This window comes from Trichosurus vulpecula, chromosome 6, assembly GCF_011100635.1.
Source record: "Trichosurus vulpecula isolate mTriVul1 chromosome 6, mTriVul1.pri, whole genome shotgun sequence".
NCBI lineage: Eukaryota > Metazoa > Chordata > Mammalia > Diprotodontia > Phalangeridae > Trichosurus > Trichosurus vulpecula.
The window spans coordinates 269,806,755-269,833,567 of record NC_050578.1 but is presented as its reverse complement, the minus strand read 5'-3'; the positions used below and the strand labels follow the sequence as shown (position 1 = coordinate 269,833,567).

Below are 26,813 nucleotides of genomic sequence, written 5' to 3'. Positions count from 1 at the left end.
CCATCAAAGGCAAGCAATACCACTCCTCATCCCCATCTTAGTGGGCCTGGGGCTTGTGGGCTTCGCCACCACTGGGACAGCAGCCCTAGTCAAAGGGGATCTCAACTATAAGGCCTTAAGTGCACAGGTAAACACTGACCTCTGCCACATAGAGCAGTCCATCTCAGTCCTAGAAAAACAAATGGACTCGTTGGTGGAGGTGGCCCTCCAGAACCACAGAGGCCTTGACCTTCTTTTTCTCAAGCAAGGTGGCCTATGTGTGGCGCTAGGAGAGGCTTGTTGTTTCTATGCTAACAACTCTGGGGTGGTGCGGGAAAGCCTGAGGTTGGTATGCCAAAATATTGCCAATAGACAAAGGGAGCTGGAAAACTCTGAGAACTGGTATCAGTCCCTGTTACGTAGATCCCCTTGGCTCACTACGCTGGTGACCACCCTGGCTGGCCCCCTCCTCCTCTTCACTATAGCTCTGGTTGTGGGCCCCTGCCTCATTAATCGTTTTCTGCAATTTGTCAAGTCCCGCATAAACTCTGTTAAACTGCTATTGATTAGGGATCTCCATTTCCGATTTGCAAATCCCAGTCCCCCTGATTCTTGTGACAGATCCCCTGAGAATGTGTCAAAGAATTGACACACTTGAAAAAAGAATTGGGGAATGTTAAGCCCTGCCCTCCCTTTCAGTTTCTCCGTCTTGCCCCAGCTCACCCCACTGTTTTTACTCCCATATCCACGGACCCCACTGTTTGTGTTCACTTCTCCATGGAAATAATCCTGCTTCAGCTTGTCCTGCTGTTTGTGTCCCCATTTCCACAGAAATCTAATTGTTTTCTTTTCCTTTGAATACTCTTTCTCTTCCCTTGCTCACTGCTGTTCGATTTGAGTAATTACTCCAAATAGTGCCGCGCTTCAATAAATCTACATCTAAATTTATATCTGGGTCTCAATCACTTTTTTTCGACACAACAAAATCCTTCCGGGATTATGTCCTAAATGTGGTTTGGCTGCTACTCTTTTCTCTGCTACCAACTCTAGGGGATAAATGTCCTGGTAATGCAACTTTAAGGCCTTGAATGCTGAAAAGTTCAAAAACTCTTCCATCCTATGTCAAGATAGTTATTTACAAATGATAAAGAAAGGGAGAAAAGCAAAAGAAAGAAGCACAATATGTTTAAGTAGGAGAAGAATTGAGAACTAAGTACAAGACTGGCTTCCTGGTTCTCCTTTGAGAATACAAGAATTTCAAGAACTGATTTCTTTGCATGTCTGAGTTTAATGGAGGGGGAAGGGAGGTGTGGCCAATGAAACTAGGACCATAAAGCATGAAAAAACATTCCCCGCCTGCTACCATTTCAGCCTCTGAATCTTTGGAACAAAGTTTGGGCCTTAATGATTTAGAACTTCCTAGGAAATGATTCATACCAAGGACCAATATTTCCCTCTCTCTCCTTACTGATATTTTGGTAAGAATGCTAGTGAGCTCATAGGAGCTGTCCTCTTTATCCTCCCAACTGGATAAATGGTGGACTTAAACGGGGGATCTCCCACTACAACAAAAGAGCCTTCTCATCCTTGAAGGTCGGTTTGCCTGTCTAAGCACTTCCACCGGTCGGTCAGATCCTCCTACAAGCTCTTATACCTAACTTTCCAGAATTCTTCTCCACCATTGCTCTCAAAAATACCCACATCTTTTGCAAAATCCCCACAGTGAAGCCTCCTTTTTTTGTCTTATTTCTCCCATACTAGGACATAAGCTTCGGGGAATTAAGAACCTCAGCTATAGTGAGTATATCTGCAGGCCCAGTGCGTGCTGTTGTGTTCTTCTTGTTTGTTCTTTGTTCTTGAAGAAAACTACAGCATGGCTGGGGCAGGACAGTGAGGGTGGGGTGGGGTGGGGAATGATTTCAAGACATGCAAGTGAATTGAATTCAAGGGAAAGGGGGCTTTGCAAAGTCACCAGCCTTACTTTCTCCTCTGGAGGTATCTATGTCCAGTGGTGAGATATAGATCTGGAACACTGGAGATAGCCCAGATGCAGTGTGGGAACTTGGCCTTTCTTAAGCTAAAATATTTAACAGGTATCAGTTTGACTGAGGAAATACCCATTTAGTGATTAAGGCTAGGTTACAAATGAGGCAGAGAATGGTGCCCTTACCAGGTCAAAAAAAAAATAGATCTCAGAGGGGAGGGGAAGCCTTGCAGGTTTTCTGGCCATAACGGAAACAGTTGTTATTTACATTCACTTGGTGAAAAGGTTTTTCTTCAAACTAACTTAAATCGAATATACAAATTATTTCCGTACTGGAGGGATGCATCATATATTTGGCAAATTAGGCATGGATGCAGGAAGGAGGCAAATTTTCACTAAAATTGGAAGATTACTCTAACCACAGAGTTGGATGATGCTTGCTAACACAGACTGCTAAAGGAAACACCTAGAGTTTCATCCATTAGAGAAAATATACAAAAAGATTTCAAGACAAAAATGAACAGTGCAATTTCTCTGGGAATTTTCTGAGGTAAAGAAAGGATAAATCTTTCCTTTAAAGTCTTCAGAGTTCTATAAAATATAAAAAAAAATGAACTAGGAGTATAGTGACCATTAGTTGGGTAGGGTTTTCTTTGGTTCAGAATGGTCACAGTTAAACCGATGAAATACAACCTAATCTAAAAGGCAGAGAGAGTTCTCCCCCCCCCTTTTTTTGTATCTTCTTTTGTGAGAACAGTTCCTAGAACTTCTTGTTAACTGTTTATTGACTCAATGGCATTGTGCTAGAACAGATTGTAAAGGACTTGCTATTTTAAATACAAAGATCATACTGGAGGAAAATGAATCACAGTATTGGGTTCCCTTACCTGTGGAACTTTATAAAGTTTGAGAATGGTGGCCATGGCCATGGACAATTTGGATGTCATCCCTCCAATGACAGCCACTGAATTTTGCTCTTTGCCACAGCTATAGTTAGGGATAGTTGGACCCATCCCTGACAGCCATATCAAGGAGCTTTCCACAGCTACTCTGTCTCGAAGGAAGTTATTAAGCAACTGGTAACCCAAGGTTATGTTCGGCAGCAAATGGGGCATCTTGTTGATCTCATCCACAGCAAACTGGAAAGCGAGGATATGTTGGTAATACTTTCGTAGTACCCTAAAGTGAGAGGAAAAGTATAAAGAAGCAGGCAAACTCTCTATGCTTAGAAAGAGCAACATGTCTTACCCTACAAGAAATAAGGGGAAAGGGGATAAGGGTGGGGGGAGTGGGATAATAGAAGGGAGGGCAGACTCGGGAAAGGGGCAATCAGAATGCATGCCATCATGTGGTGGGGGGTATTGAAGAGATGAGGAGAAAATTTGTAACTCAAAATCTTGTAGAAATGAATGTTAAAAACTAAAAATAAATAAAATAATCTTAAAAGATAGAGAACGATGTCATAGTGGTTGAAATGCTAGACATGGAGTCAGGAATTGTTGTCTTAAATCTTTGACCTTATATTTACTAACAGTGTGGCCCTGGGCCAGTCATTGTATCACCATTAGCATCAATGGCCACATCTGTAAAATGAGAGACTTGAACTAAGCATCCACTAAAATCCTTTCAAGAATACTCACACACACACACACACACACACACACACACACACATAACACACACACTCACAGACAAATGATGATATGTTTTAGATATTAGAATATGTCTTGTCTTGCAGTGGAACTAAATTAAGCAGGTAGCCTGATTTTTTATCTTGTGCAAATATAGAAAGAGTAGTTCATAATTCTGAACTTGCAATTTGGAGATATTTTTAATGGACTCTTTTACCATGCAAAACATATTAGCTAGGAATAGACAAACATATTGATAACATAGCTTCAGATGTATTATACTGATTTTTAAGTTCATAGGTTGGGGTGAAAATAGAATACTTGTATTTCAAAAGTAGGACTTTCATGAAAATGCAGTGGGTGACACTGAAGGATTCAACATGAAGTACTCACTAACTCTTTCTGAAATAAGTATATGAAATACAGCAGGATAATTCTCAAAATTTGGAATTTCAGGGCATATTTTTAGCTCTATAGTTCATTCTCCTTTCTTATTCAGTTAAGGAAACTATGTTCCTCTCTTAGAAGCTGGATAACTGAGAACCAGGAAATCAAGCAAGCAGAACATATGAAGAATTTACTATGTGCCAGGCACTGTGCTAAACAATGAGGATACCAAAAGCAACAAGAGAAAGTCCTGCCCTCAAGGAGACTACAATTTATTGGGAAAGAGCATGAACACACACACACACACACACACAGAAACTAGAAACACACACATACATGTAGAAAAACAGAGAAACACAGAGAAATAGGCAAGAAGACAGAGAGAGAGAGAGAGAGAGAGAGAGAGAGAGAGAGAGAGAGAGAGAGAGAGAGAGTAAGAGAAAGAGGCAGAGAAAGAGGCAGAGAAAGAGGCAGAGATAGAGGCAGAGATAGAGGCAGAGACAGAGAGATAGAAGAACAGACAGACAGTTTAAATTGACTGGCTTTGGTAACATCTTGGATATGTGGGGACAGAGAGAGAGAAGAATGTAGGATTGCTCCAAGTTTGGGGGACACAGGGCATCGGGGGATGGTCTTGCTTTTTCTAGTATTAGGAGAGAGTTTAGGGGGAAGATAAAATTATTTCCATTTTGGATATACAGAATTTAAGCTCTCCAGTGATCACTTAGTTCAAAATGCCAAAAAACACAGTTGGTAATAAGAGATGTGATGTCAGCAGAGAGTTTGGGCCAGGATAGAGTATTATGAAGGCAGAATTTGTAATTTCAAAGAGAATCGTATATATGTCTGAAAGTTTCAGAAGTGCAGGATATAAGGAATTCTCAAGGTAGGAGGCAGAAGAATTGAAGCGTGTATTTAAGCTCCAGAGTAACAGACCCACAAACCAGCATCCCCATTTTGATATTTGGATCAAAAACCTCCAGGCCCAATAAGTCCGCCTCACAACAGTAACCAGGAGGCCACAGAGAAGCATGATGGTATAAAGCAAAATCATATACATGCTTCCCCTCTATGATAAAAAGATTACCCACTGGCCTCAAATCCTTGTTCAGCACTCCTTGATCCACCCGTAGGTCAGCTCTGCTACTGGCAGCTCCTGCTTCAGCTTCGGCTGTAGCTGTCTCTGGCTCCAATGGAAGCTGTTTTTAACAGTCCGGCTAGCAGCTTCTGTGGGGGTGTAAGACCCGCCCACAGCTTCTGCCAATACACCAGGAAAGCACAGGTTCTTTCGATCTGCTTAAGCAAGGTGAAGGGGTTGACTGGGAAAGCACAGGTTCTTTTGATCTGCTTAACCAAGGGAAGCAAGGTGAAGGGGTTGACAAGCTTACTTTATTTAATCCAACATAGGCCCTCCCTGGAGTTAGCCCTACCCCACCAAGCACCCATCAAGGCTCAATGAGATACACTGAGTCACTGAAAGAAAACAAAGGCCATTCTGCTTACAGATAGGTAAATCTGAGAATCACCATCATAGCAAGAGAGAAGAGAGTACCAAGGAAGAGAGAGTGATTAAGGGTGTCACATGCTGCAGAGAAAACAATGAGAATGAGAAAGAGAAGTTAAATAAATGGTCTCAAACTCACATGTAGCAAATGGAAGAAGCTGGAGTTCCCAATGCGCAGAAACTCAAAGGACTAACAAATGATTTCAAACACCTTACCAGCATTTATGAGGCCTGTGGTAGAGTTCAGGCATTTGCAAGTCATGGGGGTGTAGAGACAAAAATGGAAAAACAAAACACCTGTCCTCAAAGAGATTACATTGTAGCCCACAGAGAAAAACATGTCCATAAGGAAAACAATCCATTAAAGTAGACAAAGATGAAAAAGATGATTTGGAAGAAGTTACTAACAGCTTGGGGTGGGTGGGGGTGTGGTGATAATGTGATTAAACATCTTTCCCACCTATTCAATTAGTCTCAGGAGGGGCCAGTTAAAGGAGGACTGATTAGAGGCAGGCCTACACCTTCGCTATGCTAATCAGTGATTTAAGATCTTTCCCACACCCTTTTGCTAAGTAGAGCCTCAGGCCCACACACTTTTGCTGATTGGATGTGAAGCCCTCAGGCCCTAAAAAGAGTATATACAGCCAGAAGGTAGCCATTGAGGACCGGCAATTCAGAAGTCAGAAGGCAGAAGCCAGAATTCAGAATCCAGCCCAAGGAGGAGAAGTAAGAACTGGGAGACAGCAAAGCTGCAGAAAGAGTACAGAGTAGAGAGTGGAAACCAGGGAGCTACAGAGACCACAGAACTGAGGAAGGAGAGGATACAGGCAACCAGACAGTCAGGATTCATGAGTGTTTACAGAGAGGCAACAGAAGAGGGGAAGGTTGCTGGACGACTTGGTTCCTTGCTATAATACTATGTTATAATTTCTTTGTTACCCCATTGATGTGCGCTTACTGGTTTTGGAATATAATTACTGCCATATTGAATTGGAGTTATCGGTCTTGGGGATTTGATCCTCTTCCGTCTACATAAAGGTTATACTTTCTCTGCCTTCTACTTAGAGAGTTTTTCATACTTTGTGATTCTGAAACATACGGGCAGATACCTTCATGGTCATCCTCGAAGTCATGAATCTTGCCTTACTGATACAGGGGAAAATAAAGCCTTCATATCAAATGACTTGAAATATAAATGAAACTATCAATTCTGAGACACAGAAGTTGTGAGTGATTACTTTCCTGGGGGAAACAGTATTCCCAAAAGTAAAAAGGAGAGATGGAGGGTGGAACCTGAAGAATGGTGTGATCTCTTTGGCTTTTTTAAAAAGGTCATGAAAGGTGGTGAAGGACTATATAGATACAGATATAGATATAGATATGTAGATATAGATATATAGATATAGATACATATATAGATATAGATATGTAGATATAGATAGATAGATATAGATACAGATATAGATATAGATATGTAGATATAGATATATAGATATAGATACATATATAGATATAGATATGTAGATATAGATATAGATATAGATACATATATAGATATAGATATGTAGATATAGATAGATAGATATAGATACAGATATAGATATAGATATGTAGATAGAGATATATAGATATAGATACATATATAGATATAGATATGTAGATATAGATATATAGATATAGATACATATATAGATATAGATATGTAGATATAGATATATAGATATAGATACAGATATAGATATAGATATGTAGATATAGATATATAGATATAGACATAGATATAGCTAGCTAACTAGATATTTAGGCGTGCTCAAAGGTATGGCCATGTTACAGTCTTGTGAAGTTTATATGGACTAGAGAGGTATCAGAATGCAATTCAAATTTAGGATATAGGGAAATTTCGTGTCAGTTGTTGTACTTTATGAAAATCCCTAGATATCATTCGGGAAACTAGCAAATGTCAAAAGAGATATGTGGCAGGAGAGCCAGTAGGGGAATGTTTTAGTGCTCATTAGTAGAGGCGGTGATTTCTTGTTGGGAAGTCATGGAGTGAAGTCAAAGGGGGGGGGACAAGTATAAAAGATTGTAGTTTGGTAGAAATTATGAGTATATAAATGATTGTATATGTATCTTCATCAGACACCAGATGAAATGGAGAGAGAATGGGCAATTATGTGAATATGAGTCTGAATATGGAGAAAAGGGAAGGAGCAGAACAAACTACTGATTTCCGTTTTATCAGTATATTTTTAGGCAATGTCCTCAGCTGAAAATGTGGAGAATGAGGTCACATTGGAAATTTGCATATGCAAGTGAAGGCTTTGAATAGCTGCTGAGGAAAGAGGAATCAGCATTGACTTGGGAAGTAGTACATGGATTGCCTTGCTGTAATGAGAGCCCCATCAGGATAATATACCATCAATTAGTAGTAGATTCATTCTACAACATGTTATGACTTTCTTAACTTTTATTTAATAGCACTTGAGTAGTATTTGAAGAAGTAGACAGTGGGAATAATGTGGAGCTTGTGTTCAACAAGGCTCAAACGGAAATCTTTGGGACTGTTTTCACAACGGAAAAGTCCCATCATTGGTCCATTCTTCAGAGTTTTTTCTGATTTTTTTGGATGTGCATGTGTGTGTGTATGTATGTATATGTATGTATGTGTATATGTGTGTATCCATGTATATATGTATGCATATGTGTTTATATATGTATATACACACAATTGTTAATGCTCATCACTGTTCTAAGTGCTACGGGATCACAACAAAACATTTCAAAATCCTAGGTACTTCTACCTTGATTGATGGGAAACCATCTATACACATACACACACACAAACAGAAATACACAGTATGTACATAAAAATCAACGCAATGAAATTTCTGTGGTTTGGTTATAGTAACTGGAAAACTCAGAGAAAACTTCTGGTAGTAAGTGGCACTCAAGATTAATTTTAAACGAAGCAAACTATTTTGAATGTCCAAGTATATGTGAAATCATCTTCCAAGAATGAGTGATTACCTGTGCAAAGTTAATATATAAGGAGTCATGATTTCATATATGACTCGCAGCAAGTAAAGCAGGTGGGATACAGTGTAGATTACCTGAAGGAGTGTGTTGGGCAATAAGTTTACAAAGGGTGATGAAGCCTGGGTCAGAGGCTGAAAGGCTATTGGAACTTAGCAGATGAGTTATTTACTCCTACAGACATTAAGTAGCCAATGGCCTGCTTTGGGCCTAGAGCAGAAGAGTGATATGGGTACACACAAACAAATGTATTTCAGTGTTGTTCTGGCAACTCTAAGAAAACTCAAACCATACATCACAAAGGTGAATCTTGATAATATATGTAATGACAGGTTTCTTTGCCCTTTTATTTCAAATCTCCATTGAGGAGGATCACACAATATCCAATGGGAAACAATTCTATATTTGAAAGTATTTCCTTCCATCAACCCTAAATGTGTCTAACCATCTCTCCAAGTTGTGACTTGTAAAGCTAAGGGATGAAACCCACCCCAAATAAAGAGTCTTCCAAATCAATAGGTTGGGTCTATGATAACCATTATCAAGTTCCCCTGGGTTTTTTAAAGCATTACGATTCATTCAAAATGATTTGTAGGTTGCCATTTCCGTATTTCCTGACTTTTTCCACTTCTCCAACTTTTTGCATCATTTTCAACAATACTATGCCCAGAAAGTAACATAATAAACCAAATGTGGTCTGACTACTGTCTTGTACTGAGAGATCATCACATTCTTTGTGATAGAAAATTCACCTCTTTAAATCACTTAATAATTCACTACAGCCGTGAAATAATTTTTTTTCTGATAGTAATCACATCTCAGTCATGGTATTCTTATTTTTTGATTTTGAAGGCAGAATGAAGAGTACATTTATCACTATTATGTTTCTCCTCAAAGGATGCAGTGCCATCCTTGAGTCTTCCAAGATTGTGTAGTGTCCTGAGTTTCTCCAACCATGTTTTATCTCACCCTCCTAGCTCTGTGTCATCTGCTTGTTTGATAAACTGCCCTCTTATCCTTTATCAGGTCCTTGGAAAAGATGATATTTAAGTCATTTCATTAGAAATGACCCGGATTCTTCCCAGTGTATGCAGAAAATTGATGAACAACACATATTTTTTTTAGCCTTTAAACGCACACCACACACAAAGTTAGTATTTTTAAGATATATTTTACTCTTGGGATACCTTCTCCATTCACAGTGTAGGTGTATGACCAGAATGAAAACAAGATGAAGAAATTCTGTCAGAAAAGAAGGAATTAAACAAGAATACATAATTAGAAGAAGGACTGAGAAGTAGAAACTTGAGAGAACAACCTGCCATGAAAAATGGCAATGAATTAAATGAGAATAAAAGAAATACTCATCAGAGATTTCCAATGCTCAGGTTTTTGAAATACTCCACCTGATGGTTATATAAGGAACACAGAAGGAATTAAAAATATTGTGCATTTCACACACCTCAATTAGGAGATATCCTAGAAGACAGCCATATGCCATTATCACTGACCACATTGTAATGACGTCTGAAGGACAATTCCCAAATCAAGCGCAATCACTATGTCCCCTCCTAAATTTTCAAAACCATATTTAATATGTGGAAGGGAAGGAGAGGGAAGGAGTGGAAAAAGGAGAGGAAGGAAGGGAAAGAAAGGGATGAGAATGGAAGGTAAATAAGGAAAGGGAAGGGAAGGGAAGGGAAGGGAAGGGAAGGGAAGGGAAGGGAAGGGAAGGGAAGGGAAGGGAAGGGAAGGGAAGGGAAGGGAAGGGAAGGGAAGGGAAGGGAAGGGAAGGGAAAGGAAGGCAAGGGGATGGAAGGGAAGGCAAGGGGATGGAAGGGAAGGGAAGGGAAGGGAAAGGAAGGGAAGGGAAGGGAAGGGAAGGGAAGGGAAAGGAAGGCAAGGGGATGGAAGGGAAGGCAAGGGGATGGAAGGGAAGGGAAGGGTAGGGAAGGGAAGGGGACAGAAGGGAAGGAGACGGGAGGGGAGGGGAGGGAAGGGAAGGGAAGGGAAGGGAAGGGAAGGAGACGGGAGGGGAGGGGAGGGAAGGGAAGGGAAGGGAAGGGAAGGGAAGGGAAGGGAAGGGAAGGGAAGGGAAGGGAAGGGAAGGGAAAAGAAGGGAAGGGAAGGGAATGGAAGGGAAGGGAAGGGAAGGGAAAAGAAGGGAAGGGAAGGCAAGGGAAAAGAAGGGAAGGTAAGGGGATGGAAGGGAAGGGGATGGGAGGGAAGGGGATGGGAGGGAAGGGGAAGGAAGATTGCAATGACAGTAAATAAAACAATTTTTGATTCCAGGGTCATTTTTCATTTGTTAATCCCTAGCTCATGGCATACACATACTGTATATTGGAGAGAAATTGTCCTCTAGTTTATACTATGTAGATATAAAAGGATTGAATACTCAGTTCAATTGTCAGTGGCCTAATAGACATGGCACTTTTGGTCATTGTGACCTTTATATTATTTGGTGTTTTAGATACATTTTAATGTTGTCATGATAGATCTCCAATATGGAGTCACTTAGATAAATTTGTCCTAAAGTCCATCAGAGTATATAAGCAATGAGAAGCATTTTGCCTTTTCCCTTGGTAACTGTCAGGCAGACGAGGCTTGATACTTTGGACTGGATGAAAATCTGGACCTACTGTAGTATTCTGAATTCATTCTCTTTTCTGGAGCCTAAGATAGTTAACATTTGATTCTTCCCCTAATTTGTTCTATGTAGTTTCAGAAACCCCCAACCCAAACCTCACCCAAGCTTCGAGAAGTGACCTCGAAAAGTTCTCCCTCATAGACAGATCCAGTAAGGAGTAATTCCTAACATATTTGGCACCAATAACAAGTTGTCAAGTAGCCCATTCTTAAGAAATAGAGTTGACCACCTAAAGTCCAGTTATGAATATATTTTCTCCCTGATGTGTCTCCCTCATCTTTGTAATGGTTGAGTTTTTTTCATCTCTTAGATGAATCTCTGACTTTTCAAATGGCATGTAGATGTGTATGGATAGTCTCCATTTCTCTGCTTGCTGCACTGTACATTAATAAAACCTTTAATTTACCAGTTTCCTGAGTACCAGGATTCTAGAAATTATCAAACCCAGGTCTTTGCTTTAAACAATGCTGTGAGGCTAAATAAAACACAATCCAAGCAACAAACCAGTCAGTCAGAAATATGGATGAAAATTTCAGCAATCAGAAAAATACAAACAACCACTTACTTTTGGTCTGGAGCAATCCAGAGGGGAGGACTTTGGAAGAGAAACTTGTTATATGTTACCTCCACCTTTAAATACAAGGAGAAGAAGCCCCCTATGACTAGGTCCCCTTCTTTTCTATAGGTGGGAGTGTAAGGTCTTTCTAGATAACAAAGACTCTTCTCCATGTGATACTCAGAGAGAGAAAACTGCAAAAATAGGATCACAAAGAACCTAGAGAACAAGAGCAGCAGTTTCCCCAGACCCATGGCCAATATCCCAAATCTCTAAAGAGCCAGTAAGTAGGGCACTCTAAGTTGACTCTAAGTTGTTGTTTGTGGAGCTATAGGCAGATTATTACTAAAGACTTTCCTTTCCTAACGGATGCCCACACTTTGAAAAATCTCTCTCGCTTGGACAAGCTGAATGTAAGACATGCAGCAGGCCTCTGATTAGGTCAAAGGCAAAAGCTAGAAAAAGCAGGGTATACTTATGGGATATTTTTGCCTCCTGGATATTATTCTTCTTGTCACCTGTGGATGGATTCAAAAAGGAGGGCCACCTTTAAGCCTCTTGGGTTCAAGTCAAGCAAATATGTTGACTGAAGTCTGAGAGTGAGGGTCTCTATGGACCATATTACACAGAAATTCTGCACCTGTGTCCTTCACATTGGAAACCTGAAAAACACAAGCATAAAAAGATGTTTGTCTCCTTCCCAGCCTTCAGTCCTGGGTGGCATCACAGCTTCCATGGCTTCTGAGATGCCCACAGGACCCTCTCATCACTATCAAGTGAAGTTTCTTGCACCTTGCAGAGTACTACTTCCATTCTCCCAAAGCCAAGTTTCTGCAGTGCCTCAAAATTACCAGATGTTATATCAGTCAAAGGACAGTGTGACATGACAAGGGCAGAAAGTGTGAATGATAATGATGAGGCCTAGGCCTACAAGTTCCCAGACTGAGATGAATGTAATATTTATGTGACTTGGATTGCTTTGGCCATGGGAAGTACACACTAAACATTTGCTGAATGAATAAACAATCATAAGAACAATAGAACCCTCAATAATATTTTAGGTTGACAAATCACATTGCTTACAAGCCTGTTTCTGACCTTACTAGTGGATGCCATGAGTTCAGTAGGGCAATTACCTCCCACAGGAGAAGGATCATAGAAGATGAAATTGGGTCATACTTGAGATGAATGAAAAGCCAGAGAAACAGAATTTCTGAATAATTAATAGTCAATTTCTCAATTAGACTGGAAAGTAATCAATAAATTGAAGATCAGTGGTCTTTCTTGGAACAAAGACAATACCATGGACATCACTGAATGCTTATATATCTTTGGAAAAACTGGTGTCCTGACAGGTGAAAATCACCCCTGATGGCTTAACAATCAAGGGGGTCAGGGCTTTTTCAAATGAGGAGGTGGGCTAAAAGCCCTCAACCCATCATGCTGAGAATGTGGTTTGATCATGAGACCCAGCCATCTCCAGTAATCTGGACAATGGAATGTGTCTCTGCTGAGAACACTCTGGATTGATTCTCCTTCATGAGCTGAGTTGTGCTACACACAATGGGAGGATTCCAAGGGCATAAGCATAGTGCCTTATGATTGGAATTCTACTTGATTAAGTTTTGTTTATACTGGAAACAGAAATGAGGTCTTGTACACTAGTGAGGAAGATATACAGGGCAAAATTTTCAGACAGTAGATGTCAGTGGGTTGGGGTGGAAATAAAAGAAAAAGAAAAAACTGGATCCCAAATTAATAATTGGTTCTGAATATAATAGAAAAATGATCCCTTTTCTCATACTCCAACTGCCATGCTTGAGTTGGGGACAAGTCAGACTCTTTACTCTCATGCTCATTAATCCATCCTTGTGGTTATATATTTTTATTTAATAAACATTTATCCTGTCCTGATAATGTGACAAATGTTATGCTGGTGCTAAGGATAATAATGACAGCACCCCAGTAATTCAATGATCTTCTCATTGTCAGCTTTCACTCCATAGATTGTGATCTCAGCCTTCAGATGTCTATCTTGGGGGCATCTTGCCTCTGTCTTCCCATTAATTTCCTACTGGGAACCACCCCTGCTGCTGCAGCTTTTCCCTAATTTCTCCCAACAACACAAATGTACCAATGGAGCAAACGAACTCTTCGTCAATTATCACTACTGCTATCATGTGATTGTGGCACCTCATGTTTTACCCATACATTTAATGAATTACATATTTTTCACTGTTTGTTCCTTGTGAAGCCTTATTATAACACTCTGTCATCTGGAAACACCTATTTAAAAGGAAGATATATTTAATCATCTCACCATTTCCTTTAAATAGTTGGAGTCTATGTTTTGATGTTAGTTCAAGCCAATACAGTGAGTCTGTGTGAATGAACTAGTGAGCACCAATTTCGTCGGTAGCTTAGCATTAGCCACCCACAAATTGGAGCTTGGCATACCATTGTATCCCCACTGCCTGGTACCATGCTTTACACATAATAATGGATTCATAAATGCTGGTTCAGTGACTGCTCTCAAGAGCACAAGTTCATGGGCAAAGATGGCAGAGTGAAACAAGTGACTTACTGGAGCTCTCTTACAAATTCTCTGAAAAACTGAATCTCAGCAGATTTGAGAGAGTTAGAAGACAATAGGAGACTGAGTGTGGCAGATTTCCAAGCCAGAATTGTCCTCAGGGATGAAAGGATGAGTCTGTGGGCTGGGAGAGTGCTGAGCATATGGAACTAAACCATATGTGACGTGGGGTAGGAGAAGGCCCAGGGCTAAAATGGCAGCTATGGTGGCGATCCCCAGGCCTCTCAGTGCAGGAAGTGAGTCTGCTGGAACTACAGGAGACAGGAATGCAGAGCCTGCAGCCGTGGCACCAACTATTACTGAGGCTTCCAGCCCATAGTCTAAGGGTTCGAAACTGCCTTTCTTGAATTTCTGGGAGCCATGATGACCACGTAAAATGGCTTTCATCCCTCCCTTCCTCGCCCAGATAATACTCCCCTTGGAGAAAACCTAGAATAGAGGACTCGGAAGTGGGGCTTCAGTAGCTTTGACCTTGGGAAGCTCAAGAAATGGTCCCCTCCTGTGGTGGCAGAAGAAGACCAATGCAAGACCAATGCAGACCAAGGAGAGTACTGGTGCTGCAGGGGTATGGAAACTGCAAGCACCAATGCTGGAAACCCAGAGGTGCCTTCACATAGCCAGGGAAGTTGCGGACGCCAGCCCAGACAACTGCTGAAACCACCTACACTGTAGAGCAGCCCTAGGGGAAGACGAGACTTCTAGCAGCCAGACCACCCCTCCCCCACACTTCACATCAGGAACTTCAGTGTAACCCATAGGAACTCGGAAGGACATTACCTGGCACAGACCTTGGCACATGATCCAGCCCTAGCTCAGCACCAAGTGACTGGCAGCATTATATAGACTCTACGTGACAAAGCAGGAGGCCACAGCACAAAAAGCAAGTAACCAGGCCACACTGTGCAGCACAAGAAGCTTGGGATACAATGCCCTGGTCCTTAGAAGCAGAAATCCATTTTAAAAGCCAGGAAAAAGACAATCACCAGGAAGAAACAGCAGAGAAAACCAAGAACTCTTGATTCTTATTACAGAGAGGGGGAAGATTATATACCAATTCAGAAGAGGACAGCATTGACACTATATCCACATCTGAAATCTCAAAAAGGAATGTGAAATGGTCTCAAGCCCAAAAAGCATTCCTGGAAGAGATTAAGGAGGATGTTAAAAACGAAGCTAGAGAGGCAGCCAGGTGGCACTGTGAGTAGAGCACCATCCCTGGAGTAAGGAGTACCTGAGATCAAATCCATACTCAGACACTTGACACACTTACTAGCTGTGTGACCTTGGCCAAGTCTCTTAAACCCAGTTCCCCTGCCTTCCCCCCTCCAAAAGAAAAAGAAAAAAAAGTAGAGAGATAAAATATAAAATGGAAAAAAGTAACTGATGAGAACATTTTTTTTCCAATTAGATCTTTGATTTTTAGTTTACAACACTTAGTTTTACATGTTCTTGAGTTTCAAATTTTCTTACCTTCCCTCCCCTTCCCCTTTCCCCCCAAGGCAGCATGCAGTCTGATATAGATTCTACATAAACCTTAACATAAAACTTACTTACACAACAGTCAAGTTGCTAAGAAGAATTATGGCCAAAGGAATGAATCATGAAAGAGAAGAAACAAAACCACAAAAAAAGAGGAAAAAAAGAGAGAGAGCAAATAGTTTGCCTCAATCTGCATTCAGATTCCACAGTTCTTTTTCTGGATGCAGCTAGCTTTTTCCAATATGAGTCCTTTGGAGCTGTCTTGGGCCTTGTATTGCTGAGGCAAACTAAGTCTATCAAGGTCAGTCATCACAAAATTAACATGTCTGTGACTGTGTGTAATGTTTTCCTGGTTCTGCTACTCTCACTCAGCATCAGATCATGTAGGTCTTTCCAGGTTATTATGAAATCTGTATCTTCCCCATTTCTTATAGCAAAATAGTATTTCATTACATTCATATACTCCAACTTGTTCAGCCATTCCCCAATTGATGAGCATCCACTTGATTTCCACCACAAAAAGTGCAAATATAAATATTTTTGTACATACAGGTGCCATTCCCATCTGTGTAATCTCCTTGGGATATAGCCCTAGAAGTGGTATTGATGGGTCAAAGAGTATGTACATTTTTATAGCCCTTTGGACATAGTTCCAAATTGCTGTTCACAACTCCACCAACAATATATTAATGTTCCAATTTGCCCACATCCTCTCCAGCATTTATCATTTTCCTTTTTTGTCAGGTTAGCCAATCTGACAGGAGAGATGTGGTACCTAAGAGTTATTTTGATTTGAATTTCTCTGAACAATAGTGATTTAGAGCATTTTTTCATGTGCCTGTAGATATCTTTAATCACTCCCTCTAAAAACTACCTGTTCATATCCTTTGACCATTTCTCAATTTGGAAGTGACTTTTATTCTACAAATTCGGCTAAATTCCATATATATTTTACATATGAGGCCTTTATCAGAGACAGTGATCGTAAAGATTTTCTCCCAATTTTCTGCTTCTGTCCTAATCTTTGCTGCATTGGCTTTGCTTATACAAAACCTTTTCAGTTTAGCATAATCAAAACTATCCGTTTTTCATTTTATACTGCTCTCTATCTCTTGATGTGTCATGAATTCTTCCCTTTCCCATAAATCTGACAGATAAACTATTCCTTGCTCTCCCAAATTGCTTATAGTATCAGGCTTTATTCCTAAACCATGTACCTATTTTGACTGTATTTTTGTATACGCTGTAACATATTTGTCTATGCCCAGTTTCTGCCATATTCTTTTCTTTTTTCTCTCTCTCTTTTTAAAAAATTTATTAATTTAATTAATTTAATATATTTAGTTTTCAGCATTGATTTTCACAAGAGTGTGAATTATGAATTTTCTCCCCATTTCTACCCTCCTGCCCACTCCAAGATTGCATATGTTCTGGTTGCCCTTTTCCCCAGTCAGCCCTCCATTTCGTCACCCCACTCCGCTCCCACGCCATTTTCCCTTCCTTCCTTGTAGGGCAAGATAAATTTGTATACCCCATTGCTTGTGCATCTTATTTCCTAGTTGCATGCAAAAACTTTTTTTTTTTGTTTATAAGCATCTGTTTTTAAAACTTTGAGTTCCTAATTCTCTCCCCTCTTCCCTCCCCACTGACCAACCCTGAGAAGGCAAGCATTTCAACATAGGCCACATGTATATCATTATATAAAACCCTTCCACAATACTCATGTCGTGAAAGACTAACTATATTTTGCTTCTTCCTAACCTATCCCCCTTTACTGAATTTTCTCCCTTGACTCTGTCTCTTTTCAAAAGTGTTTTGATTACCTCCTCCCCCATCTGCCCTCCATTCTATCGTCCCCACTTTTTTATCTTCTTCCTCCTTCTTTCCTGTGGGGTAAGATACCCAATTGAGTGTGTATGGTATTCCCTCCTCAGGTCAAATCCGATGAGAACAAGATTGACTCATTCTTTCTCACCTGCCCCCTCTTCCCTTCCTAATGAGCTGCTTTTTCTTGCCACTTTTATGTGAGATGATTTACCCCATTCTATCTCTCCCTTTCTCCCTCTCTCAATATATTCCTCTCTCAACCATTAATTTGATTTTATTTTTTAGATATCATCCCTTCATGTTCAACTCACCTTGTGCCCACTGTTTATATATATGTATATATATATATGTATATATATATATATATGTATATATATATATATATATGTATATATATATATATATATATATATATATATATATATATTCCCTTCAGCCACCCTGATACTGAGGATTGATGAATCATACACGTCATCTTTCCATGTAGGAATGTAAACAAAACAGTTCAACTTTAGTAAGTCTCTTAGGATTTCTCTTTCTTGTTTACCTTTTCATGCTTCTCTTGATTCTTGTCTTTGACAGTCAAATTTCCTATTCAACTCTGGTGTTTTCATTGAGAAAGCTTGAAAGTCCACTATTTTATTGAAAGTACATATTTTGCCTTGGAGTACGATACTAAGTTTTGCTGGGTAGGTGATTCATGTTTTAATCCCAGCTCCACTGACCTCCAGAATATCTTATTCCAAGCCCTTCGATCCCTTAATGTAGAAGCTGCTAGATCTTGTGTTATTCTGAACGTGTTTCCACAATACCCACATTGTTTCTTTCTGGCTGCTTGCAGTATTTTCTCCTTGATCTGGGAGCTCTGGAATTTGGTGACAATATTCCTAGGAGTTTTCTTTTTGGGATCTTTTTCAGGAGTCAATCGGTGGATTCTTTCAATTTCTATTTTACCCCCTGCTTCTAGAATATCAGGGCAGTTCCTGTTGACAATTTCTTGAAAGATGACATCTAGGATCTTTTTTGGATCATGGCTTTCACTTAGTCCAATAATTTTTAAATTCTCTCTCCTGGATCTATTTTCCAGGTCAGTGGTTTTTCCAATGAGATATTTCACATTGTCTTCCATTTTTTCATTCTTTTGGTTCTGCTTTATAATATCTTGATTTCTCAGCAAGTCACTAGCTTCCACTTGCTCTAATCTCATTTTTAAGGTAGTATTTTCTTCAGTGGTCTTTTGGACCTCCTCTTCCATTTGGCTAATTCTGCCTTTCAAGGCATTCTTCTCCTCATTCGTTTTTTGGAGCTCTTTTGCCATTTGAGTTAGTCTATTTTTTAAGGTGTTGTTTTCTTCAGTATTTTTTCTGTATTTTTTGGGTCTCCTTTAGCAAGTCATTGACTTGTTTTTCATGGTTTTCTCACATCATTCTCATTTCTCTTCCCAATTTTTCCTCTACTTCTCTAACTTGCTTTCCAAATCCTTTTTGAGCTCTTCCATGACCTGAGACCAGTTCATGTGTTTTCTTGGAGGCTTTCGATGTAGGCTCTTTGATTTTGTTGACTTCTGGCTGTATATTTCAATCTTCTTTGTCACCAGAGAAAGATTCCTAAGTCTGAGACTGAATCGGAGTCTGTTTTCACTGCCTGGCAATGTTCGCAGCCAACTTACTTGACCCTTGAGTTTTTTTGTCCGGGTATGACTGCTTGTAGACTAAAGCATACCCTGTTCCATGCTTGAGGGGATGTGTTGTTGTTTTCAGAACTATTTCTATACAGCCAGCTCTGACAGTCCATCAATCCTCCTCCCCCAAGAACCACCAACCTTGGACTGGACTCAGATCTTAAGGAGGCTCTCACCCCTGCTCTGATCTGCCACTTAATTCCTCCTAGCAGGTGGGCCTGGGCCCAGAAGCAACTCTACCTGTAGTTCTGTACCTGCATCACCCCTGCTGCCCTGGGGCTGTAGCTGAACTGGGAGCTCCTTTCGCTCTGTCCCCACAGCTTTTTCCACTAACCTTCTTTGTTGTCTTTGGTGTTTGTGGGTTGAGAAGTCTGGTAACTTCCACAGCTCATTGATGCATGGTCCTAGGGCCTATTCTGCCCGGCTCCTGGTCTGTTTGGTCCTGCCGCTTCTCATGCTGGGCTCCCCTGAACTCCCAGCTCTGTTTGATAGACCTTACCCAGTGCCCATCCAGGCTGTCCTGGGCTGGAGCCCTGCTTCCCTCTGCTGTTCTGTGGGTTCTGCAGTTCCAGAATTTGTTCAGAGCCATTTCTTATAGCTTTTTGGAGGGACCTAGTGGGGAGCTCGTGCAAGTCCCCACTTTCTAGTGGCCGTCTTGGTTCAGTCCCCCTTCCATTATTATTTTCCAATTTTCCCAGGAGTTTTCGTGAAATAGTGAATTATTAGCCCAGAAGCCGGATTCTTTGGGTTTATCAAAGAGTAGATTGCTGTAGTCGTTGACTACTGTGTCCTGTGTACTCACACTGATCTACCACTCTGTTTCTTAGCCAGTACCAGATAGTTTTGAGGACTGCTGCTTTATAGTACAATTCAATAACTGGTATGCCATCCCTAGCATTTCTTTTCGTTAGTTGCCTTGATATCCTGGACTTTTTGTTCTTACAGATGAATTTTGCTATTATTTTATCCAGCTCTGTAAAATAAGTTTTTGGTAGTTTGATTGGTATGGCATTGAATAAGTAAATTAATTTAGGTAAAATTGTCATTTTCATTTTATTAACTCATCCTAACCATGAGCAGCTGATTTTATTCTATGTAATTAGATCTGACTTTATCTGAGGCAAACTATTCACTCTCTTGCTTTTTTTTTGCTTTTTTTTATTTCTTCTCTCCTATGATTCATTCCATTGGTTATAATTCTTCTTTGCAACTTGACTATTGTATAAATCTGTATCAGACTGCATGCCATCTTGGGGGGCAGGGAGGAGGGGAGGAAGGAGAAGAAAATTTGAAAATCAAGAACATGTAAAACTAAGTGTTGTAAACTAAAAATAAAAAAAAACAATTGAAAAACCAATTTTTAATATATATTTTTAAAACATTGTGATTCCAGTTCTCTTCCTTCTGCCCCTGCCACCCACCCTCATTAGGAAGGTGAGCAATGCAATCTAGGTTATATAGGTGTAGTGAAGTGAAACACTTCCGTAATAGTCATGTTGTGAAAGACTACATAGACTTCCTTCCATCTGATCCCTCCCCTGTGTTTATTCTATTCTCTCCTTTCACCCTGTGCCTCCTCAAAGTGTTTGCTTCTGATTATCCCCTCCCTCAATCTGCCCTCACTTCTATCAACTCCACTCTCTTATCCCTGCCTCCACTTTCCTGTAGGGTAAGATAGATTTCCGTACCCAACTGGGTATATTTGTTATTCTTTCCTTAAGCCAATTCTAAGCAGTGTAAGGTTCACTCATTTGCTCCCACCTACCCCCTCTTCCACATCACTTGCATCTTTTATGTGAAATAATTCATTGCATTCTATTTTTCCCTTTCTCCTTCTCACAGTCCATTCTTCTCACCCTTTTATTTTTATTTTTTGGATATTCATATTCAATTCACCCTGTGCCCTTTGTCTACATATATGCACTGTTCATATCAGCTGGGAAAAAGCATGAGACATTGTGAGGAACAGTAGGGTTCAGAAGAGGATGAAATAGTTTCATAAGCAGGTCAATCTCAGGGAATCTGAGGAGGATGACGTCTGCTTAGAATACAGGAGAACCGAGTTCAGGAAAGTTCTGTGAGGTAAGGGATCTGTTTGATCTGGGAATCAGGTATCTGGAACAGCAGTAGATTCAGCACTGGGCTAAGGGAAGGACCTGGGGCAAGGATTCATTAGGTTCTGATTTCTCTGAGGAAAAGAGAAATAGGCCTAATTTCTTTTATCTTGTCCTGAGACTCTATGGCAGGATCAGCGAACTAGACAATGATCATAACAAGGTGGTGAATAATGTGAGTCTGTGTGGATTTAAATCTAAAAGGAGGCTAGGCAGCCTCTCTGAGTATCTCCAGAGGTCCCCAGAGAAGCAGTCCGACATTTGGTCTCTTGACCTGTCTTTCTGCCTGGGGTCAGCCCTGGAGAGGGATGATGTAGAGCAGATACAAGGGTACGGAATATGGATCCCAGCATTATGATGAAAAATCACTAGCCCCACTTCTCTCACTAATAGTAGCAAAAAGTTCTCAAGGCTGAAGAATTTTCCTCGTGCCCCCCTTTGCTCCCCTTCATCTTCATGGAAGGGACTGTGGCATATGGGAAAGAACACTTTTTTTGGAATCAAATATTCAGTCCCAGCTGTTCTAATTGCTAGTTGTATGATCTTGAGATCGACACTTTTCCTCTTTATGCATCATTTTCCTTATCTGCGAAGTAAGGGGGAGTGGACTCAATGTAATCTAAATGTCACTTTCCATTCTGAATCCATGCATCTTCCTCTCCTTCTGCCCTGGTGTGACCCTGACCTTGACCATCCTGCCATGGTGCATGACACTTAGGGGAAGGGGAGATCAAGGGAGATCCATTGACAGTCCTGCTGATGCAGTCTAGTGCAGCTGTGAAGGAATTAGTGAACTGTTCTTATGCCAGGAAGGAGAAGTGAGAAAGAGCCCATTCGCAAGAGTGAGGCTGCCCTTTTATGAAAGACTTTCAGTAAAATTTAGTCATTTTCCGGTCTTTAGTTGAGAAATATCCATTCTAAGAAAGCACCATCCATGGTGATGGGAAAGCCCATTGTTCAAATGCCAAAATTGGGGTGGTGCCCTGACAACATGTCCTCAACCAGCAGCTGAGGCCTGAATCACCAACCCTTCTTTGGGGCCTTCAGCAGTTAGCACTTCTTGCACATAGGGAGACAAAGGCATCAGGAGAGTGACCTGCAAAGTCAACAGAAACCAACCCCATAAATCCCTGGCTAGAAGGCCTGGGGAGGTAGGCACTGGCAGCCAACTTCTGGTGATGCTGCCCTCCCCTGCCCAGCCCCAACTTCTCAACGCTAATGCTGTCAGCCTGCTGTCCCCTCCTCACAATTCCTCCCTGACTGGTACCTTGCTTTTCTACCTTGTAGCAAATGGAGGATTCTTCCTCTCCTTCTCCTCTCTTCCACAAGGATGCTGTGTCTGCTTCATCAAAGAAGATATGATGGTTTGTGGTGATAGGGAAGCATCCAAATGTTTAGCAGACAACAGCTGCTTAGCAAGGGCATGCCAATAAGCTTCCCAATCTGGACAACAGACTATGATACCCGAGATGTAGGAGGTAGAGACACCGATAATCCAGGAGGGGCTATATCCCAGAGAAGGTGAGTCTTCCTTAGATGCTTTCTCTGAAGCTTACACACTTTCCTTAATGTCCCATCTAGGCCTTCTCCCTAAATCTCACAGGTAAAGGCCCATGGGACTGTGTGTACCATGTGGCATCTGATACTTACCCTATCCTGGTTACAACAGGTCGCATGACACCTAAATACTGAAAGGGAGATGGCGATGATGTGTTGCAAGAAGGAGAAGACCAGCAGGAGCCCACTGATACCCTAGAAAGAGAACAGTATGTGTAATGGTGGAAAATTAAATATTAAAGAAAAAAAAGAACAGGAAAGAGTGAGGGGCAGGGAATTTAGTCAGAAGGAAGGAAAGTCACCAAAGGTTAGCCAAGGATGGTAATTAGGAGTCCAGGCCTCCAGTCCCAGTTTTAGCTCTGATCAACTACATGACCTGTGATAACATCCTGGATGTCTAGCTTTACTTTTTTTTAACCTACAAAACATGACAATTGTGGTGATCATGATACAGAGGATAGAGAGCTAGCCTTGGAACCAGGGAAACCTGGGTTCGAGTCCATCCTCAGATACCTAAAAGTGAATCACTTAAGCCTCAGTGCTCCCAGGGAACTCTAAGACCAGAGGAGGTAGAGGAATTGGTTACTTGGATTAGTACAGGGAGTTTCCTCAATAACAGCCTCTTTACCCAGGCAATGCTGCCTGCTGAGCCATGCTTCCCTGGGGCCTCTCTGATCATACCTTGGGAAAGCCATCAGATAGAAAGCAAAATACTGTGTACAGGGAAGTGACTGTAAGGGACAAATTTCTTGGGTTTCCACATTGGATGATGGCATACTAGAAGAAATCAGCTCAAGTCACAGTTATACTTACACATGCACATACACACTCATGCACACACAGATTCATAGACATGCACACACAAACATTCATAGATATGCACATACACACACAGAAACAGCCACACTCACACACAGAAATAAAAACACACAAACACACACATACACACACACTCATAGACATTCACACACACTCACATCCACAAGCACACAGACATAAACACCCCCACACAAATACAACCACACACACACACTCACACCTGCACATAAGCACCAACAGTCACGCATACATATATACACACAAATACACACACACTAACACATTCACTCATACAAATAAAAACATTCATACACAGTCACACATATACACACACTCATAGGTACAACCAGTAGCAAGCCCCAGGAACTGGCTCACCAGGAAGGAGAACTAACCATCCTGGACCTGTTGAGATCCAAGGGGCCATGAATGTCTCCTCTCTGATGGACCTCTCCTTCACTGATGCATGAAACGACCTTGGAAACAACAACCAGCTAGAGTGGAAACAACATCAAAATTGGAGGTTGAAGATCTGAATTTAAATCTGGGCTCTCTGCTGTTCATCATATTGCCTGAGGGACCTTGGGCAGGTGATCTTGCCAAGCTGTACTCTGAGCTCCAAGCTCCTTTCTTGCAAAGGAGGCTTAGATAATGAGCCCTTTAAGGCCTGATATAGAGCTGGAAGATTTCCCAAAGTTGGGAAGCTCAGTAAGTATCAGGATGGCTATGTGGTGCAGCAAAAGGTACTCTGAATTTGTGGCCATGAGACTTCCCAACCAAACCCTGCTCTGCCCTTTGTAGCTCCTCTGAAGCCTGGCTTTCCTCCTGGTCTTTAAAAAGGGTATTTTGACTGGAAGAGTGAGTTCCCTTCCAGCTCTAAACCTGTGATCATGTGCTTCATCTCTGGTTCTCAGGTAACCCATCCTTAGAGGAGACCACAGGTGCTACACCCAGAGGCCATAAACTTATTTTATAACTACTTGAGTAACTATTCAAATGTCAGGGATTTCCTCTATTATCCTTTGTACTCACTCATACGCACACACGCACACACGCGCACACACGCGCGCGCACACACACATACACTGACACACAGACTGACACACATAGACACACACTGACATAAATTTAAGGACCCTGGTCTTGATGATATCAAGACCCATTTTAGCTTTAAATCTATGATCCTCTAAGGGCAGGTAGGTGGTACAGTGGATAGAGCTTCATGACTGGAGTCAGGAAGTGCTGAGTACAAATCAAGCCTTCCACACACTTACTAGCTGTGTGACCTTAGGCAAGTCACTTAATTTCTATTTGCCTCATTTTCCTCATCTGCAAAATGAAGATAATCATAGTACCTACCTCACAGGATTGTTCTGGAGATCAAATGAGATCCAATTTGTGAAGTGCCTGGCAAAGAATAAGTGCTATGAAAATGTGAGGTATTATTATCCTTTTCTCTCCCTCAGTTTATCCATCTGCAAAATGTGGAAGCTGGACTAGATGATCTCTACTAGCCCCATTTATGTTCTAAGTCTATGACCCAATGAAGTTTTATGGGGGTGAAGTGAGAGATAAAGTCTATGGTACCAGAAGACGATAAACCTGATCCACAAAATCTTAAATCACCAGAGAAAATATGGACCTTACAAAGGGAAAATCTTCAGAGATTCCTTCCTGAACCTGTTTGCCCATTCCCAAAGGCCTCAGAGTCCCCCAAGCAGCAAGAGAAGGTCATATTCTCCTAAAAGAGTTCTTATTGCCACCCAGTTCAGGGAATACTCACAAATAAGATGGAGAAGCCCATAGGAAAGACATCAGACTTAATGGCAGAATGCTGAAAGAAGGGATATACATTGCCTAAACTTCCCAGAAGTAAATAGATCCCAATCCCTGAGGCAATAGCACTGACAATTTTAAATCCCAGGCTACTCTTGAACCGAATAGAAAGATTCAAAAATCTTCAGAGAATCTGTGTTTAACCCACCCTATTACCAGAGTTACCAGATGCAGAGGTGTAAGCCTGAGGGAGTAAAAGGCTTGGGATGCATATAAGTGTAAGTGGGCTACTTTCTCCTTGTAGAACCACTCCAAGGCCCTCCCTATCTCTCTGGGCCTCAGTCTCCTCCATGAAAGGGGTTGGACAAATGGTATTCCAAATTAAAATTCTGTGAAACTAATCATGTGAAGTAGCAAGAGGAGGAAGAAAAAGGAAAGGGTGCAAAGAGAAAGGAAGGCAATTGAGAGACCAGAGATCCAGAGCTCTCATTGCATGGGCCGTTGGTCCCCTGAGCCTGGAATGCACTCCCCCTTTCCTGCTACCTTTTGAGTTACCAGTTTCCTTCCAGATTTTCGCTCAAGTAATATATGCTACATGAAGTCCTTTCTGACCCCGCTGCTGCCAGTGCCTCGTACCACCCAAAGCCCCTTGTCTCTATTTCTGGCCATTTATATGACTAGATAGAGATTTGTGTGCATGTTATATTTGTATATGTGCATATCTATCAAGAATATATGGATAAAATGTGAATGTCATATTAATATGTATAATGCTACACATATTTTATACATTGTGTGGATAGACCCCTCCCCAAACCATTTTGAACCCCCAAAATCTGAGAAAGGCCTAAAACCTGGATGGGCCAGTCAGGAGGGGCATTGTGGCCCATGCTGATCTTAATCTACCATAATGCTTTGTATTTTCGGGCATAACAGACATGTCTTGCTCTTTCAGTGAAGTCAAAATGCCCCTTCCTGTGTCAACACTACAAGGCCGGATGAAGCTGACCAGAGCATTCTTCTGTTAATGACTATGAAAGACAAGTCACCTTGACCAGACACTACTTTGAATAATGGGACTTTTCTTAAGTGTTAATGGACATATACTCTGTTATGTCACGTTAATGGTAAAGGAAACACAGATACCCTGGGATTGTAATTTCAACTGACACTTTGTCAATTGTCTTGTCTTACTGTATTTACAACCTATTAACTTAAGAAATTTCTTTCTCATATGGGGGTTAAC

At 41.1% G+C, this 26,813-nt stretch overlaps 1 protein-coding gene and 1 pseudogene across 1 annotated transcript in view; both read right to left on the bottom strand.

Moving 5' to 3' along the window:
• LOC118853788 (vomeronasal type-2 receptor 26-like) overlaps positions 1-11,978 on the bottom strand; it is a 33,149-nt gene extending 21,171 nt beyond the window's left edge. Inside the window, exons 1-2 of the mRNA XM_036763991.1 lie at positions 11,734-11,978; positions 2,851-3,142 (exon numbers count right to left, since the gene is read on the bottom strand). Of these exons, the coding sequence (XP_036619886.1) occupies positions 2,851-3,142; positions 11,734-11,978 (537 nt within the window). The remainder of the gene's footprint in view (positions 1-2,850; positions 3,143-11,733) is intronic.
• The window catches only part of LOC118855192, a 79,688-nt pseudogene that overhangs the window by 40,119 nt on the left and 12,756 nt on the right, over positions 1-26,813 (bottom strand).